Source organism: Gossypium hirsutum, chromosome D01 (assembly GCF_007990345.1).
Source record: "Gossypium hirsutum isolate 1008001.06 chromosome D01, Gossypium_hirsutum_v2.1, whole genome shotgun sequence".
NCBI classification, from domain to species: domain Eukaryota; kingdom Viridiplantae; phylum Streptophyta; class Magnoliopsida; order Malvales; family Malvaceae; genus Gossypium; species Gossypium hirsutum.
This window is the reverse complement of record NC_053437.1, coordinates 43,828,160-43,847,397: the sequence shown is the minus strand read 5'-3', so window position 1 is coordinate 43,847,397 and position 19,238 is coordinate 43,828,160. Positions and strand designations below refer to the sequence as shown.

At 31.0% G+C, this 19,238-nt stretch overlaps 1 protein-coding gene across 1 annotated transcript; it reads left to right on the top strand.

Moving 5' to 3' along the window:
• The first annotated feature begins 5,368 nt into the window (after positions 1 to 5,368).
• On the top strand, positions 5,369 to 9,651 carry LOC107922054 (zinc finger CCCH domain-containing protein 17). The gene is made up of 3 exons (XM_016851884.2): positions 5,369 to 5,906; positions 6,851 to 6,961; positions 7,483 to 9,651. Exons 1-3 carry the CDS (start codon positions 5,739 to 5,741, stop codon positions 9,430 to 9,432), a joined length of 2,229 nt encoding a protein of 742 aa, XP_016707373.1. The 5' UTR covers positions 5,369 to 5,738; the 3' UTR covers positions 9,433 to 9,651.
• Positions 9,652 to 19,238: the final 9,587 nt, after the last annotated feature.

Below are 19,238 nucleotides of genomic sequence, written 5' to 3'. Positions count from 1 at the left end.
AGTCTAATTGGGAGAAGAAGTCTTGCTTGAAGTCTAAAACGCGGCTGCCAAATAGGAAAACACGTCGTGATGTCATTTTTGCCTTGTCGTGACGTCACGTCGTCTTGGTGTCGCTATTTGTTTCTCCAAAAATACGAGGCACACCCCACATTATGATATTATTTTTCAAATTTTTCTAAAATTTTATACCATGTAGAGCAAGCACACTTAAAACATTTTATTTATTTATTTGTAATTTGTTTAGTGCAGATGAAAAATATTTTGTAGATTTGTTTTGAAAAGAAAGTAAAATTTAGTTTAAATATCTTTCTTTTTTATCATGAACTATTATTATAATTGCTACATATTGTTTTACTTTTTTTTAGTAACTTTATATAGTTTCAAATTTATTTATTATTTAAAAATTAAGAGAAATTATTATTATCAATGAAGTAAAAATAATTAAAAATACTTTATTTAAAAACTAATTAAGAATTAAATGTGTAAATTTATGTGCAACGTATGTAACATTAGAAACTAGTAATAGTAAGTATAGATAAAGTGATTGGTTAAAAAAAGGTTAATTCTATTATTAGTCCCTATAATTTGCAAAAGTTTTGAATTTAGTCCAGGTAGTTTAATTTGGTCAATTTCAGTCCTTAAACTTTTCAAAATTTAAAATTTCAGTCCTTACCAAACGGTAACTGTTAAATTCATTAAGTTATAATATTTTCAAAATTTGATGCGATAATCATATTTCATATGTGTAATATCATGTCAGCTTGTTTTTTTCATATATCACTCACTAAATATCCAGTTAATGAAGTAATGCTTGTCATTTTCATCAATATTGAAATTTCAAAATTCGAAAAATATAGAGTCTTAGAATGATCCAATTGGAGAATATAGACTAAGGGCCCATTTGGATGGACGTTTACCTCCAGTGCAATGCATTTAGCTTTCTTTTTGTTTTACACTATAATATCACTACAATATCTAATCTCATCGCCACCACTGTTTTTACACTAACTGCAGGTGAGCCCATCCAAAGGGGCTCTAAATGTAACAACCTGATTTTCAATGGTGTCAGAAATAGTGGTTCGAGACCACCAAATCTGACGAGTAACCTCGTAAATTTTATTAATTTGTATTTACAAGTTAAATGTGAATTTAGAAAAAAATTTGAATTGGTAATTTGTGTTTAATAAGGATTTATTAGGTTAAGTGGTTTAGAAAACGAGGTATCGAGATCTTGATATTATAAACCGAGTCGTAAACATTTTTATAAATATTTACGGAGTGTCACTAAGGTAGTATTAAAGTTTTGTTAAAAATTTTAACTTTTTGATAGTTAATTAATTAAAAAGATTAAATTGAAAAAGGTATAAAACTTGCTAATTAAAGGAATAGTGACTAAATGGCTTAAATGGTAAATAGGGAAGGCTTAAGGAGTAATTTAGCCTAAGTGATTTGGCTGAGGCGGCATAAGGGTAGAAGAAATAACAAAATTAGTGTGAACTAAGGGCAAAATGGTAATTTAGTTGAAATTAAAAATAAAACAAATGACCAAATTGAATTCTAGACAATTCTTCATCAATTTTCAGTCCAAAAAATGCCATAGGAGGACCTTGAAGTTGGTTTTTCATATTTTTACTTCAAGTAAGTCCAATTCTTGCCCTTTTCTTGAAATTTTTATGTTTTTGATACTTTTACAATTAGGTCCAACTAACTATTTCATTGATTTTTGATTTTATTGGTAATTTTGAAAGTTACCATTGATGAATACTGAATTTTTTTGATAAAATAACATGGTTTTAGAGCTTTAATTTTGTTATATGATGATTTTATAAAGTGATTTTAATAGATATTGATTTTAAGACTGAATTGTGAAAAGGCTAAATATTAGGGTTTGGTATCAAATTTTTGTTTATCGAAGGCTGTATGATAGCCTAGAATATGTAGATAAATTGTCAATTGAGAAAAATTAGTTCATTTGATAGACTAATTAATAAGGGATTAAATTACAAAAATTGTAAAAGTTGGGGTAATTGTGTAATTTCAAAGATTAAGGGGTATTAATTGTACAGTGAATTGAGACTGAAATATATGATAATGAAGGGATAAATTTATATTTTAGATCAAGAGCCCGTAGATACTCGTGAAAAAGGGAAATTAACATAATAGTCCCTAAACTACTACAAATCTTACAATTTAAACCAGGTAAGTTCGTATGTTTAAACTTTAATGTTTATATATTAAATTGATGAATGGTATTAGATATTTATTCATATCTATTGTAGAAAACACAATTATTGTTAAAAATTATGAAATTAAATTGAATGTTCAAAATGAATGGAACGCATGATTGAGTACGATTGTAATGTGGTGAAAGATAGCAAAGGAAGAATTGACGACAAATTACCCAAGTAAACTGAGGTACAACATTTGTTGTAAACTTTCGTGTTTACTTTCCGTTTAGCTCCTATGAGCTTTCGTTCAACCCTTATGGGTTTCTGTTTAGCACTTATGTGCTTCTGTGCAGCCTTCGAGCTTCTGAATACAATGTACTCATATCCATAAGTCGTTCTCCGATTTGGTAAGGATTGGCAAGTGAAATTATGAAATTAATATTGGAAACTTATTGTTATTATTAATATTGATATGAACTAAGTGTATTCATCAATTGAAGTTGTGATTGACAGGAAATGTACATTGAATGAATTTATTTAAATTGATGTGTTATAGTAGCTTCGGTAACATTTATATTTAAAACCATCGAACTTACTAAGCTTCATTAAGCTTACTTGTGTTATTTAATGTCCTTGTAGATTAACGTGAGGTCGAGAGATCGGATCAACACATCAAGCCACACTATTCAACTTGTTCCGATAGTTTTTGCAAACGCATATTATGGTTTATATGGCATGTATAGGGTTGAATTGGTTTGTGTAAATGTTAAGACTACATTTTGTTTATACTCACAATCAACTTATGTATAGATGATTTAATCATGTTTGAGATATGTGTTTGGAATAGCTAGGTATTGGATAACTCATAGGTATATAAGTGAATTAATTAATATGGTAAATTAGAATGTTAGGATATATGTGAAAATATGACAATATTAGAGCTAGGGATTGGTTGTTTTGAAGGCATTGTTATGGCCTATAGGTATGAAATTTGAGGTGTTTAGGTTGAAATCAAGAATAGGTGAGAAATGTGGCCTTAAAATGGTCTATTTTCATCCACATGGTCAGAGACACGGGTGTGTGGTCTGGCCATGTGTCCCCTACATCTTTAAAATTGAGAAACAAAATGTCCAGGTTTTTGCACATGGCCTAGCACACGGGCGTGTGGTTTGGCCGTGTGACCCCTACACCTTAATTTCATATCACACGGCCTAGCACATGGGCGTGTGGCTTGGTTGTGTGACCTAAGTTAGAAGGTTACACGGGTATGGACACTGGCTGGGACACGACCGTGTGCCTCACATCGAATGCCCACACGGCCTAAGACATGAGCGTGTCTCTTGGCCGTGTGAGCCACACGGGCGTGTGTCCCTTGCACTTAAGGAAAATTTTGAAAATTTGGGAAAAATTCTCTGAGTTTTCGGTTTAGTCCCGATTTACTTTTAATGCGTATTTTGAGCCTTGAGGGCTCATACAAGGGTTAATATGAGTGTTTTATGATTGATTTTTGATATGTGTTTTGATATGTGTATTAAATGTTATGAAATGTTTGTATTTAATCTATAAAGTCCGGTAATGCTCCGAAACCCTGTTCCGACGACGGATAAGGGTTATAAGTGTTATACTAAATCTACAATTGTACACATAATACATGACTAGTAATTTAATTTAACCAAATGTATTTAATTTCTACCTTTTGAGTCATGGCTAAAATTTCAAAATTTAAAAAATACAAGAACTTTATGTTCTCAGTTTGAAAAGTATATAGACTAAAATTGATAAAATAAAAATATGATGACTAAATCTATAACTTTTACAAAGACTAATAATAAAATTAAAAAGAACATGTGATTGGCTCATAGTGTGATTTTATTTAGAATAAATCAATGAAAAAAATAATTGATGGTATTTAGGTATTTATTGATGACAAGACTTGAATTTGAGATATTAGATTATTAGATCTCAATTTTATCATTTTAATTAAGATGTTGGTGACATTTAGGTCAAAAAGCTTACGTTATAAAACAATACAAAAAACTCAAACATAAAAAAAATCTAATAATAATTTGTTTTAGGTTTAAGGGTGTAAAAAACCCTTAAACTTAAAAAAAAAACACTAATTAAGTTTTTTTTTTGCACTCATTTGGGTACTTGAGCTTTCAAAATGTATCAAAAAAGCCCTCAAACCTTAAAAAAAACAATTAAGCACCTACTTTTTTTTATACTCAATTGGGTACTTGAACTTTCAAAATGCATCAAAAAGACCTTCAAACTTAAAAAAAGAGAGCAATTAAGCCCCAGCTTTTATTAAAAATTAGAAAAAAATTATAAAAAATTCAAATCAATAAAATCTATAACTATTATTAAATTTTAATAAAAAATTAAAATATTAAAAATTTATTAAAAATAGTAAAAATATATATAAAAAATTGTAAAATTTATAAAATATATAGAAATATAAAAAAATTATAAAATTTTATAAAGTCGTAAGAAAATTATACAAAATGTAAAGAAATATATATTTCGTAAATTTTTTTTATAAAAATTATCATACCAAAAGAAGCATTAATAATTTTTCTATAACTTTTATTGATTTTTATTTTTTTATCATTTTTCGCCACATGTCACGTTATGTTGCGATACGTGATAACTTTAATTGAAAAAAACTAGGGGTCATTAATTTTTTATGATTTTTATAAAATTTTACTATTTTTTATTTTTTACGATTTTTATAAAAAATTTAATTTTAATAATTTTTTAATTTTTTATATTTTTATTAAAATTTAATATTTTTTCTAAAATTTTTTTTATATTTTATCATTTTTTTCTAATTTTTAATAAAAGTAGAGGCTTAATTGTTTTTTTTAAATTGGAGGCTCTTTTTAATGCATTTTGAAAGTTCAAGTATCCAATTGAGTGAATTGTTTTTTTTTTGAATTTTTAAAAAAGTTTGAGAGTTTTTTACACCCTTAAGCCTTTGTTTTAAGTACGATGAAAATATGTTTCACTCTCATTTCACGATTAATAAAAATTAATTTTTTTTAAAAATTCATAATTATCTAACCTTATAATATTAATTTTAGAGGTAGAATATACCTTTAACACTGGTAATTTTAAAGCTATAAATTTTAGTGAGTAGACAATAAAAAAAAATAAAGATGTAAATTAGTCTATAATATATATCAAATAAAAGGGAAAAATGGAAAAAGAAAAACAAGAACAACACGAATGAAGTCCACTTAAAAGTTCTGGTTGTGTATGTGACATAAGGAACACATCACCACTCATCTTATTACAACTTCTCTCTCTTTCCTTCCCTTTCCCATCTCTAACCTTTTCTTTATTATATTTTTCTCTTTTTCCTTTATATTCTCTTTCTTTTTTAGCTTAGCCAGCCTTTCAGTTTTCTTATATATTTCCTTCATCCCCACAATCCCCCAATCTCTTTCCTGGCGGCTCCTCCTCCCTCTTTTCTCTTCTCGCATCATCTTATCTTTTTCATTGTTTGAATATTTCGATCTAATTGAGGAAAGATCTTTTTCTTTTGTTACTTTTTTTGAAAAATCCGCCATGGTAGCGGCTACGCCACAACAACAACAGCAACAGCAGAAGCAGGCGGCGGTGGCGACGACAACGGTGACGGTGGCCGGGGCTACAAAACCATCGGCTGAAGAAGAGGCTTTGAAGAGGAATACAGATTGCGTTTACTTTCTTGCTTCCCCTTTAACCTGCAAAAAGGTTGTCCCCTTTTTTTACCCTTAGGGTTTGGAACAAGATCTTGTTGTTTCTTGGATCTTGCTTCGATACTTCAATTAGGGTTTCAGATTTACTTTTCGTTTTCCCTTTTTCAATGGCTCTTTTTTTAGTTATTTATTTAACTTTAAATGATAGGAAGTAAATAAATTTTATTGGAAATGTGAAAATTTGTTTGTTTGTTTGTTTTTTGAGCTGTTTACATGTTAGATCTTGCTAATCTATATTAGGTTCTTAGTGGTAAAGCCCTAGTGAATACATCTGGGAATGTATGACATATTTCCCTTGATGTTTCTTTTATACATCTTAAAGAAAAATTTTGGCTTTTCCCCCTGGGGTTGGCTGTTAAATGTGTATTTATTTGATGAATTATGTCAATTTTGGTGCATTAGTTTTGTACTATTTTGTATTTGATCTGGCGCTGCTACAACTTCAAGTTATTCGTGTAAAAGATATGGAAACATTTATGTTCCTTATAAAACTCTTCCTAATTGTCAAAAATAGAAAGTATTTCTAGAATTTGTTGTTTCCATTGTGATGTTGTGATGCACTTATGTTGTTATTTATGATGGAATGTTTTGATGCATCATCTCTAATACCGTTATTCCGGAACAGTTTCGATTGTCGTCTAACTGCGGTTTCACTTTTAGCCTTTTGGAACTATTTTTGTCTGTTTGCATTGGTTTTGAAGTTCTTTTCTAGAAGCATGTTTTGCCATTTGTGAAGTTGCCTTTGACAATATGTCTTCATCAACTCCATCTAGTTGTTTATAGATGAGAACTGATTGTTTAAATCGCATAAAGTTGTCTTATGATTACGATACATTGTAAGATGCTGCGAGCATATTCAGTGAGCTGCTATTCACGTTTTGACATTGATAATCATTAGATTCTGTAATTAATATTTATTTTCCTTCTCAATGTCAATAGGGAAGTGAATGTGAGTATCGTCATAGTGAATATGCCCGGGTTAACCCAAGGGATTGTTATTACTGGTTGAATGGAAATTGCTTGAACCCAAAATGTGGATTTCGACATCCTGTAAGTTTCTTCTCTTCTCTTGCACCAGTAGTATAATCTTTGTGCCATGCTAGTCTTACTGGCTTTTGTAGGGAGTCTTGTTGCACTTATGATTTTCAGAAGTGAAGTTTGAAAAATTGCCGGTAATCAAAATTGAATATTTTTACCAAGTCACTTGTTGATTTGACAGGAAAAACCATAAAATGAAAAACATTGTACTAAGAAGATCGTATTTGTTATTTACTTTTCATTAAAAGCTGGTGTTCCATAACTTTTGAATCTACTCTATGCTTACTTTTCTCTTCTAAAACATTCATGTACAATTGTTCCAACATGTCTTTTACATTTTAAGATAACTGTAATTTCTTTAATATCTATTTAAATGTTCAAGTTACATATTGAGCTATTTCAATAAGATAACTATAATTTCTTTAATATCTATTTAAATGTTCAAGTTACATATTGAGCTATTTCAATCATATTGTGATGTACTTTGGACTGGTTATGATAATTTTTGTGTTATTCTGATGGTGTCTTTTCAGCCCCTTGATGGGTTGTTGGGAACCCAAGCAACAATTCCGACTGGTTCTTCCAAGCCTTCTTCGCACACAGCAGCAACTACAGCACCTGCTAGTCATATGCCTTACAACCAGGGTGCTTCTTACAGCTCCAGCAAACAAGCAGTTCCATGTATTTTCTTCCTCAAAGGGCTTTGCATTAAAGGTGACAGATGTGCTTTTTTGCATGGTCCAACTACAAGTAATAAAGCCACACAACCAGCAGCAACTACCACTGCTAGTGAGCCTCATTCATTGAAGAAGACTTTTGGTGCAGTTGAAGCATCTCAGTCACAGAAGTTTCCCCCAACTAATGTTTCCAATACTGTTGGACTAGCTCCTGAAAGTAAACCTTCTGCAAAAGTTAAAGCCGCTTTCACTAGGAGTGGTACTGGAACTGAGAAAAGCGTGCCATCTCCAGTAGGCTTGGATGAGGAACTTCCTCGACACAAAGCAACAAAAACTACTTCAGTTGTTAATGGTGGCTCTATGGGTCATTCTGGCTGGTTGCATCAGCCCCATGCTTCAGATGAACAAACTTTTCATGGCCTTAAGGACACTGAAGAATTTTTGAGGGAGTCTTCTCCTGGTTTTGATGTTCTTGTGGATGATGAGCTCAGGGATTCTGATTTCTACCATGGTGAAGATCAATATGGAGGCACAAGAGGACATGAGGGAAGGAATGTCAATGAATATGACATTGGTCGCCCTGCTAATTTTGATGCCATGGTTGATGTTGACCAAGAAATGTTTCATGATGCTCGAGGCTATGATTCATTTGACAATGTGCAAGGGAATTATGATTGGGACCAGCAGAGGGCTTCATCTGAGAGGATACCATTAGGGTCATCTACTCTGGAGAGAAGGGGTTACTCAAGAGTTGATAGTCCTGATCATGTTGAGGAATCCGATCTTCGACATCGTTTGTCTAAGCGCAGAAGGGTTAATGGCCTGAAGTCTGTTGTCAGTCATGATAATGCCGTAGAAAATTATGAAGGAGAACGAAATTACCGGGCTGGTTCTCATAGGGATTCCCACCGTTTACCTCCCAATGAGAGGTCCCTTGGCAGTCGTCTTCAAGGTAGAATAAAGCTTCCTGGGAGATCTGTAAATGGATCTGATTTGCATTCTGAAAGGGAGATAGAAAGAGGGCGAAATTGGGGACGACACTCACCTGGAAAGCCTCAAACCTCTTCCCAAGGGAGGCTCCGTGACAGAATAAAAGGAAAGGTGGAAGGGGATTTCAACAATAATGAAGGTCGAAATTTTGGTGGCCCGAGGATCAGAAGAGAAATAACAGATGAGAGGAATGCTGATTTTGCAGGTCCAAAAAGTCTTGCAGAGCTGAAAGTTGGGAAGAACAGTGATAATAAGCAGCATCAGTCTCTTGGAAAGCGAAGGAGTGTTGGAGATCATCAACAAATTGAAGGTGATCTTTCATTCAAGGGGCCAATGCCTCTAAGTGAGATTCTGAAGAGAAAGAGACAATCTGAAGGTGCCACTTCTGGGGATGGTATAGCATCTGTAAATAAAGAAGATGTTGACCAGAAGCAAAGCAAGGGAAGCTTGATTAGTGGCTCCAATAACAAAGAAGTATCGGTGACAGTGAAAGAGGCGAACAAAGATGAAGAATCGAAGGTTGCAGCTACAGATATCGGAATAACGGAAGCCACTCATGGTGAATCTTCTCAACCACTCAACATGAGCGAGCACGAGGCTGACGCAGATGCTGAGGATGGGATCATTGGAGATGAGAGAATAGAAGATCACGAAGTCGAGGCAGATGACCAGAGGGATGGAGAGTATTATTATGAGCAGGTTGACGAAGGGGAATACAACTATGAGGAGGATGAAAACGTGGACCCGGAAGAGGAATACATAGAGGAGGAAGATGGTGATGACTTTGCAAAGAAACTGGGTGTCATGTTTTCATGAGCAGTGGGGATAAGACTGCTTGACGATTATTATGGATGGTTTTATGGAGAGGACCCCTTGAAGAAGCTCATTTAGGTTTTGGCTTCGTTCTGATCAAGTTAAGAGTTAGCTCAGCTATATTGAAATTCCATTGTAGAAGTAGAAGCATTAAGTTTTGTTCTTGTATCTCGTCGTATTTAAAAGCTGACTGATATGAATTTGGATCCCTGCTTTGCTTGACAGGCCCTTTTATTTCTTGTGCCCACCAATGTTATTGTTAAGTGCATGACTGCAAAAAGTAGAAAATCAAAAGATATTTCTATTAATCTCCGAGTCTAGTTTATTTCGGATAAAATTTCGATGTGTTTGGGGTTGGTATTAGTTTGCACGTACCGGTGTTCGTATAAATCGATATTTTAGTCGGAGGGATGGAAATAAGGAAAATTTTGAAATTTAAATTTTTGAAATAAAAAACTTCAAAATTTGAAAGTTAATAATTTTTTCGAGAAATTTTGCTTAAAAGAATTTTTGAGTTGTATATTGAATCATGCTAGCCTTTTATAGAGAATTTGTCTGTCTTTTTTTAGGGAATTTGATCTCTTACATTATAAAGCATTTTCTTCATCTCACACAATTAATATTTTCAGATTATTATTACAATTGCAGAGAATATATTCTCTGAATTACATATTTTTTGTAGAGAATTTCTAGTGTATTTTTGTTTTTTCTTTTCGAGAGAATTTTGTTAGAGAATTATTACGGTTCATTTCTGTTTTTTCTTTGCAGAGAAGCTTTACTATTCATCTTTGTCTTTTCTTTACAAAGAATCACTCTTGTTCATCTCCGTCTGTTCTTTGTAGGGAATCATTTATGTTCATCTCTATCTTTTTTGTTTCAAGGAATCTTTGAAGGTTGCAGACTTTTTAAAATTATTTATTTATTTATTTTTGGTTTTGGTGATTGTTATTGTTGTAGTGTCATCTACAAGATCCACCTTTTTTATTAAAAATGTCGAGGATTTCTTATTTTTTGAGTCGGAATACATTGAGCTGAGCATCTTAATCATAAGCTTTTTGTATTCCTTTTGGTTTTGGCCTAAGCTAATAACGCGTTAGCATTCGATTTGGCTCGAATAAACTTTGCAGTAGTTTCATTCGGACCGACAGACTTGCATAATCTTGAGTTTTTGTTGAAAAAATCATCCAAATATTAGGAATCATATTTTTCATCATTGAATTTGTCCCACAATTTCGTTTTGAAATTTCTAACTAATAATGAGATTTTCATGTATTGATTTTGTCCATAAACATAATTCTAGAAAACAATCCAAAAAATTCGCAACTTTAAAAAGAAATTGGTTGTTTTGTATATGTGCTTTTGGTCTGGTTCTAGCTGGAATTTGTCAAAGAACTTGGGCCATAAATTTTAGATTTTTGCTGGTAAGATATCAAAAGAAGATGGTTCGTACCAGTTTCACCATTCTTGAAACCAATTTGGAAATTTGAATTTGGTGCCATACTTGAAATATATGAGCCAAGAAGGTCTCATATGTTGGTTGTTGATAAGGAAGGCGTTGTACCAAGCTTCCTCTTTGATAATCCAATATGTAAAATATGGGTGGTAGTATGTTTTGGTGGTAAATTTGGTTGAGACTTTGTTTGGAAAGTTTGAGTTTCACCCCAATCTCTTGGTATAAGAATTTTTAATTATTTGAGCTGTCGAATGAGTAATAAAGTTAGGGTCTTTTAGATCAATGTAATGTTTGAACAATACTGATCTAGTTTGAACCAATATGTTTTCATAATATTATTGGTTTTTTTATGAGTTTAATGACTTAAAATGCCATCATTTGAAAAGATCTTTGGTAACAATATGTGGAGGTTTATCAGAAAATTCTTCCTCAACAATGAATTCTTTTTCAAAACATTTGTTTGTAAAATATTGTTAGGATTTTTATGTAACAGTTTGTGAAGATGCTACTTCTTTTGGAAAAACATATTGAAAAAGTGTTCATTTTGAAATATTTTGGTTTGTATAAAACAATCTCTCTATTTTTTTGAAATCTTAGCTACTTTAACAATAATTTATTTGAAAGGAGTTTCATTTTTAGATTAAATTATGGCTAATGCCACTTCTGGGGATTGAGAGAGATACTCAATCCTTTTTTTTTAAAATTTGGGAATTGATTTCATTTGGGTCTTGTGCATCTTGGAGGGGTGCATTATTAGAGGTTTTTGATGAGGATGATGATCCTCATTTTCTTCTTGTAGGCAAATTTCATACTATGGTTTGATGAGCTTTGAGGATATTGTTGTTTTTGAGGACTCTTATACTTTTCCTTTTCTTTTTTTCTCTGAGTTTTGGGAGAACTTTTAAAGGCATTCTCTGGTTAGAAAATCAGGTAAAGAATCAATTTCTCCTTTAATACATTCAATTTGTCATATTGCAAAAATCTATTTTTAGACAATATTTTGAACATCTTTTTGTAAATTTTTTTTACAGATTTACAATCAATTTGTAAAAGAAATTTTTGATTTAATAAATCAATTTGAAATTTTGTAATACATTAAACAATTGACAATTTTTTTCTTGTACTATAATTTTGCTGAGTTGGATTTTGTGTCTAGATGTAAACTAAACTATTTGCTCTTTTCCTCCCTTAATCTATTTCAAAATCCCACCATACCCTATCATAGAAGCATCTGTTTCTACTATTTAGCGGATGGTTGGATCAGCTAAATGTAAATAAGGAAGTTTAGTGATTTGCTTTTTGATTTGGGTAACTATATTGGTGTGAATGTTTGTCCAAGGTTGTGGATTCTTCTTGAGCCTTTCATACAAGGGCTAACATAATTTGCTAATACCGGAATAAAAATCTATGATATAATTTAGGCTATCTAAGAACCTTTGTAACTGGATTCTGTGAAGGATTTGATTTGAAAATTTGTTGGCAAATTCTATAAATCTTTCTATTGGAGTAATGGTCCCTTGAGTAACATAATGACCTAAAACCCTTACTCAAGTTTGGAATAAACTAATCTTGGATTTAGATGCTACTAAACCATTATTGTTTATAACTTTGATAAAAATTGATTAGTGTTTGAAGTTTTTTTTCTAGATTTTTGGAAATTACTAACACATCATCAATGTATACTATTGTAAATTGATAATATGGATAAAAAATATCATTCATAATTCTTTGGAACTCAGATGGAGTATTTTTAATCCAAAAGGCAATTATGTTCCATTCGTATGGCCCAAATGGTATAGTAAATATCGTTTTGTATCTTTCTTCTTCTTTTATTTGAATTTGCGAAAATCCTAATTTCATGTCAAATTTTGAGAAAATATTGACATTGCAAAGTTTTTAAAATAAATATTTTTATTTGGGATTGAGTATCTCATCCATTTTATATTTTGATTGAGAAGTTTGTAATTAATAACTAATCTTGGCGTTGCTCTTTCGAATTCTGCATTTTCTATCACATAGAATGCAGAGGAACTCTAAGGAGAGTTACTTTTTCTGATTAATTTTTTATTGAGAAGATCTTGTATTTCTTTTCTATAAAATTCTTTCGTTTCTTTGTTCATCTGTATTGGCTTTACTTTTGTTGAAATTTTTGTTTCATCAAAATCATTTTCATAGGGTAATGTTACTTCATGTTTTTTCCTATTCCAAAAGGCATTAGGAATGTTAGGACATATTGTTGATTCTATTTCTTCTATAATTTAGTTTATTCTTTTTTGGACTTCTCTTTTTCCTAAATGTTAAATTAATTTTTTAAAATTTATTTCTTCTTTTAAAAAATAAAATTGCTTCTATTTATAATTAATCAAATTGATGACTTGTCCATTGTGAATGGACAAAGATTTTAATAGGTTGAGATTTCTTATTTTGGGATTTTCCACAAAAGGAAATTTTATCTTGATATTTAAAACTTTGGTGGAAATTGAATGATTTGTTACCTTATAAGGTTTGAGTAAAAATACGAATGGGGTTCTTAATATGACATCTTGGGTAATATCTTTTACCATTAAAAAACATGTTTGATATTTGATACCTTTATTACAAATTTCACCATTAGGAATTTTTTAGTTAATTTTGAGTTTTTTCTTTTTTACCATTTTGCAGCTTTAAGAGATTATAATGTTTTGTCATAGTATTTTGTTAGAATTATGTCTTCTTTAATACAATTTTGATGTACTCTTGTGTCGAAAATAACTATTGTTTCCAAATGAAATTCATTTTTTATAATTTATTTATTTATCAAGTACCTTTGGATGGCTCCTTCAATAAAAACCATAATATATTCTTATATATTATTTCTGGCTCAGTTTCAATTTATGAAGAACTATTTTCTAGGGTTTCATGTTTTAAAGTTTGCATTTGTTTCTTCATCTCTTGTTGCTCATTTTTAAGCTAGGAAAGCTCTAACTTAATTTGTTTTATTTCCAATTGTAATTCAGAATTTGTGATTTGTCTAGTTTCATTTTTTCATATTTATTGAATATTATATCTTGTATATTGTACATTTGTGATTGATTAGGAATAATTTCTTTTTCTTTTTCTGATTTTTCTTTTAATGAGGATTTTAATTTTAAATGATATTATCTTTTAAGTTCTAGGTCTTGAATTTTGAATTTTGGTATTTGCTTAACATATTTATTGAAAGTTCATTTTCATTAGAGGATTCGAATGTTGTATGTAATTCATCTGATTTGATAGATGTATCATTTTCAAAGGTAGTGGATTTTAGAAGAATTTCATTGATCTTTTGTTCTATTTCTTCATCTAGATTCAAATTATTCGTTTTTCTCTTGATCTTACAGTATTTTGAGATGTGTCATGGTTTTTCACATCTATAACATTTTATTGTTTTTATCTATTTTGTTTTCTAATTTCTGTTGTTTCTTTTTTTTTATGTTTCCTATATTTTGGTTTTTTTATAATATTCTGAGATATTATTTTTCCTATTTTTTGGTTTTACAAGGCAAAATGTTTTTAAGGAAGAAGGCTCACTTCTAATGTCAAATTGGCGGCAAAATTATCCTAAATTTTTTTATATTGATATCTTTCCTTCTTAAGTGGTTTTTGTAATTTTAAATATTGACAAATTTTTAGTCCTTCCTTTTGGGTGAAAGCAATTTGTTCACCATATGTAAGTTTTTCATGGGGATATAAGGAATCATACCTTTGTAATTCTCCCTAATTTGATTTTTAACTTTTTTTTCTAATAAAGTAGGAGGTCCTACTAGAAAATTTTCTTTCTAGAATGGTTGTTGGTTATTAGATCTTTGCAGGACCCTAATCATAAAGACATCTTTATACTATTTAAAATCTATTAATTTTTTTGCATTTTAAATTTGATAATAATTCTGAATTTCTATCTTTAAGATGAGAAGGATCTTCTATAAAGTGTTTAGAGATTGAGAAAATCAAAGTTGCAACCGCATCTTGGATTTCTCTTCCTTGTTCATCTAAAATAACTTTTCCTTGATTATCCTTTTTTATTGCTTTTAGAAATTTTCTTGTTGGGTTTTAGTGAGTGCATGGTGGCACCATCCTTTTAATTGGCTACTAAATCCAACAACTAAAAGATTGACTATAGCATGATCACTAATCAATCCATTTTGGTTTTGAGTTTTATAAACATTCAAAACTATTTTCATTTGTTGTAATAAACTAAGAATATTATATTCTGACATTTCATCTATATTTCATTCATAAATAGTGTTAGCATTGTATTTATTTTGGAAAACAAATTTTTCTTCTAGTCTTGCATTACTAGCCATTAATGAGTATGTTGATGACATATTAGGTGAATTTTGGGGGCTCTTTTACTATCTAGTATAGATAGATTGGGCTATATTTGAGGAATTATCTATTTCTTGTAAATTGATTCTAAATGTTGTTGGGATGGAAGAGACAGAGGCTCTAAAAGTCTTAAAATCTGTTCTTTGTGTTTCGGGATTTGATTCTTCTTTATATTTAACCTTCTAAAGGTTGCACTGGTACTTCCTATTTCAAAAGAATGTCTTGGGGCATTCTGGGTGGCCTATTGAATTTAATTCAACTGTGCAATCTTAGTGTTGGGAAATTTCACTTAATGAAGTGTTTGTAATAAGGTTGGTGTAACAAGATCTATAGCAACTTCTAACTTCCATTTGGTAGGTAGATTGATTTCATGCCATTGTATTATTTTTGAAATTGTGGTATGAGATCTTGAGGTGTCTGTTTCTAGTAAAAGAGTTTCTCTTTTTGGGATTTAGAGTAAAGCTTTGGTGTTGACTACAGAATACATGACTTTGAAATGGAGCTAATAGACTAATGTTAGCACTTCGAATCCATGGTACATTTTGTAATTATAAGTATGAATTTGAAGGGTCAATGGTTTTAAAATGTTTTTATCAGTTAATGAAACCATAAAATATGGGTAGAAATTAAAATGTATTGGGCCTATGCATAAGCTTGTTTCTACTGTTCCTAGTAAGGAATCATTAAACATTATGTGTCTTTAGTCCCTTAAGATAATCAAAATTGAAGCATTTTTGGATGTATTTATAATTTTGTTCTTTAAGCTTATTGATGACGACTCTATCTAATAATTGAATAGTTTCATATTCCTTTTGGATAGGTAAACTTTTTTCTTTTGTTTTTAGAACATAACTACAAAACACATTTAAAGTTTCAAATGTTTTATAAATTTGGTTTGTTGGAACTTTCGAAAGAGTCTAATTAACACATATTTGGGTAACATTTTCATAATTCTCTTCTTGTTCATTGATAGTGTTGTTGGAGGTTTGGTCAAGTTATTAGGATTGATTGAAGGCAAAACTTGCAAAAGAATTGGTTTCCTAAAGAGAGGAAACAATTTTTTGTTCACGTTTCCTACAAGTGTTCTACTATCAAATTTTTGGATTACTAATATTGCCTACAAGAATACTCTATCCTTAACACGTCTAACCATGGTTACCTGGACTGTGTATCATTACTTAGTAAAAATAATAATCCATCAATAAAGATAGTTAAACCAGGACTCGAAAATATTAAAAATAAATTTGAAAATTTTTAAAATTTAGAATTACTTGTTCTTCATTGGCTCTGATACCAAATTAGTCCCGAGAATCTAATGAGAGATGGAAGTAAGTAAAAATTTGAAATATAAATTTTTGAAAACTTAATTTTTTTTTTTGAATTTTAAATTTTTGAAAACACAAACTTAAAATTTTGAAAGTTAAGAAACTTTTGGAGAAACTTTGCTCAAGATAATATTTGAGTCGTATACGATTAAAAATAATACTAAATGACAAACAAATAGATGAGAGCAAATAAAAATACTGGAGGTTCAATATCTTCATAAAAATACTGGAATAAAAGCAAGCCTTTTATGAATGAGAGCTCTTGATGTAGGCGAAAAAATCTCATCAAAAGACATTAAAATGATAGTGCCACAGAACTATACAAATCTGAGCTTTCATATAATAGGAAAACAATTAGATTATATTAAAAATTTGGTAGAAATTTGACCAAATAGGAAAGAATTAGGGAAAAAAACCTAAAAAAAGTTATAAAAAACTAATATTTACACCATATGAAATACCAAAATATTTCCAAAAATCCTAAAATGATTTTTTTAAAAGAAATCCAAAATAGACTTGATGTTTGGAAGGTTACAAGTACAAATTAGTAGCCCTAAATACCCCAATGCAAGCTCAACACTTAGTAAACACATTACATCAATCTTTTCAATATGCCTTTGGCCAGTTAGAAGATGACTACGTTGGCATGTGCGTATAAAACAAATAAATTTATAAAACAATTTTAAAGCACTGTTTTACTGCAAGCGTACAGATCAATTGTAATATTTGTAGTGTTACAATGGAATACTAGAGTATTAGAGTATTCCAAAGATCGAACCCAAAAGAGATGACGATTTAGCGATTTCCATTTAGAAGTGCATGTACGAAAGGGCTCTAACTAGCTACTCACTAATTGCTATGGTAGGACAAGCATAAAAAGAGAATTTTAAAACTAATTTCTAAGTTAACTATCCCAAGGGCTAAATTATAAAGATAGTAAAAGTACTGAAAATTTAAAAATAACTAACAATTGGGTGTTGGTTAACTTCAATGTGGTTCATTAATTTTTGAACTAAGGTCCTAAACTGCTTGAACTCTCAAAATGGCTCCATTTTACCTCTCAGTCTCAATTTTACCAAGTTAGACAAATTAATCCGGATTATCTCTTGATCTCACTAGTTAACCTAGGACTAATGAATCGGTGGCCAACAAGATCTCCTATCAGTTTCACTTGCCTAGATGTTCCCTTAGGGTAATCAATCCTAGGTTTTTAGGTTCACTCAATTAATCCAATTTATTGCAATTTAGTCCCTTAGCTAAAAATCAACTTACCCACATCTTTATTAACTAACCCCCTTTGAAGTTTAGTTATCCATGTTAAAAACTGAGTAAACAAATATAAAAATCAAAACTTTAACAACCATGAACATAAAGCCTAAGGAAAACATAAAAGTTAGGATTTTTACTTTTTAAAACTTGAAAAAAAGATAAATGGAAGCATCTAACAGTGAAATCTTTGAAAAGAATGCCCACGGTGGCTTAATTTAATGGGTGTGGGAATTATCTTTGCAATGACTTAGAAATGTTTTCAAGGTTTAATGTAAGACACATGCATCATCTTAGTGCATATCATAATGTTGCAAAATGTTTTCAAACATTTGCTTAATACAAAGATATTAATATATGAATGTTTTATTTTCGCTTCGAAAATGACACCAAATCCCTTATTGAACATACTTATTGAAACTAAACTGAATTGAAGTAACTATAAGGAATGAAAAAGGAACCTAATAATTGTCCTGAGTTGTAAGAAATTGAAAATAGTTCTTGATACTAACTGTTTTTCGACCACTCAAGCTGAGGCTAGAAAACACTGGGAAGAGTCTGATGAGATAGCTCATTGCTATATGCTGGCCAGCATCACCAGTACTTTGTATAAGCAACTGGAGTGCTGTAAGACTGCTAAAGTGATTCTAGATAAGCTAGAAGACATGTTCGGAGGCCAATCTGCCTTGGCTCGATAATCTGCCATAACTAGCTTGATGAATACCTAGCAAAAGCCTGACACTTTAGTCAAATACCATATAATCACTCTTGTGTACTAATTTCCTGAGGCCGCAGACAAAGAGGCAAATCTGGACCAGAACACTCAAATTGAGATGGTGTTCAAAAGCTTGTCAAAGGATTTTGCTGGTTTTCGGGCCACATATAACCTTGGTAACAAAAACCTGACGCTTGCACAACTCATGAAGGAGTTACAATCTTATGATTTGATGTTGAATGGCGGTTAGTCGGTCAAAAAAGTAGAAGGGAATATGGTCGTTGCTTCTTCCTCAAAAGGGAAGGGAAAATGTACTAAGAAAGGCAAGGCTAAGATCTCTAGGCCACAAGTGAAAATGAAGAGAACCAGAAAGCCTAAAGACTTATTTAAGTCTAAAAGCTTTTTCTACTGCAAGAAAGGGCACTTAAAGGCAAACTGTAAAGAGTGGAAGGAACACCTAGCTACCAAAGGCAAATGTTTGAAACTCTTGATGATAAAAGTTTGTTTAGTGGAAAACCCAATAGACCACTAGGTCATTGATTTGAGAGCCACTAATCATGTTTGTGTTTCTCTACACGGGTTTGAGGAGATGAAATATCTTAGAGATGAGAGCTTATTGTTGCAGACTGGGAACGAGACAAGTGTAGCAGTGGAAACAGTGGGAGATTTCTTGTTGTGTATTTATGTAAAGATAGCTTAACCATGA

Excerpts from the sequence above, each read along its gene's own strand:
- LOC107922054 (XM_016851884.2), top strand. The coding sequence starts at position 5,739 with ATGGTAGCGGCTACGCCACAACAACAACAGCAACAGCAGAAGCAGGCG. Across the intron at positions 5,907-6,850 it reads CCCCTTTAACCTGCAAAAAG|GGAAGTGAATGTGAGTATCG; the intron begins GTTGTCCCCTTT and ends CAATGTCAATAG. Across the intron at positions 6,962-7,482 it reads AATGTGGATTTCGACATCCT|CCCCTTGATGGGTTGTTGGG; the intron begins GTAAGTTTCTTC and ends GTGTCTTTTCAG.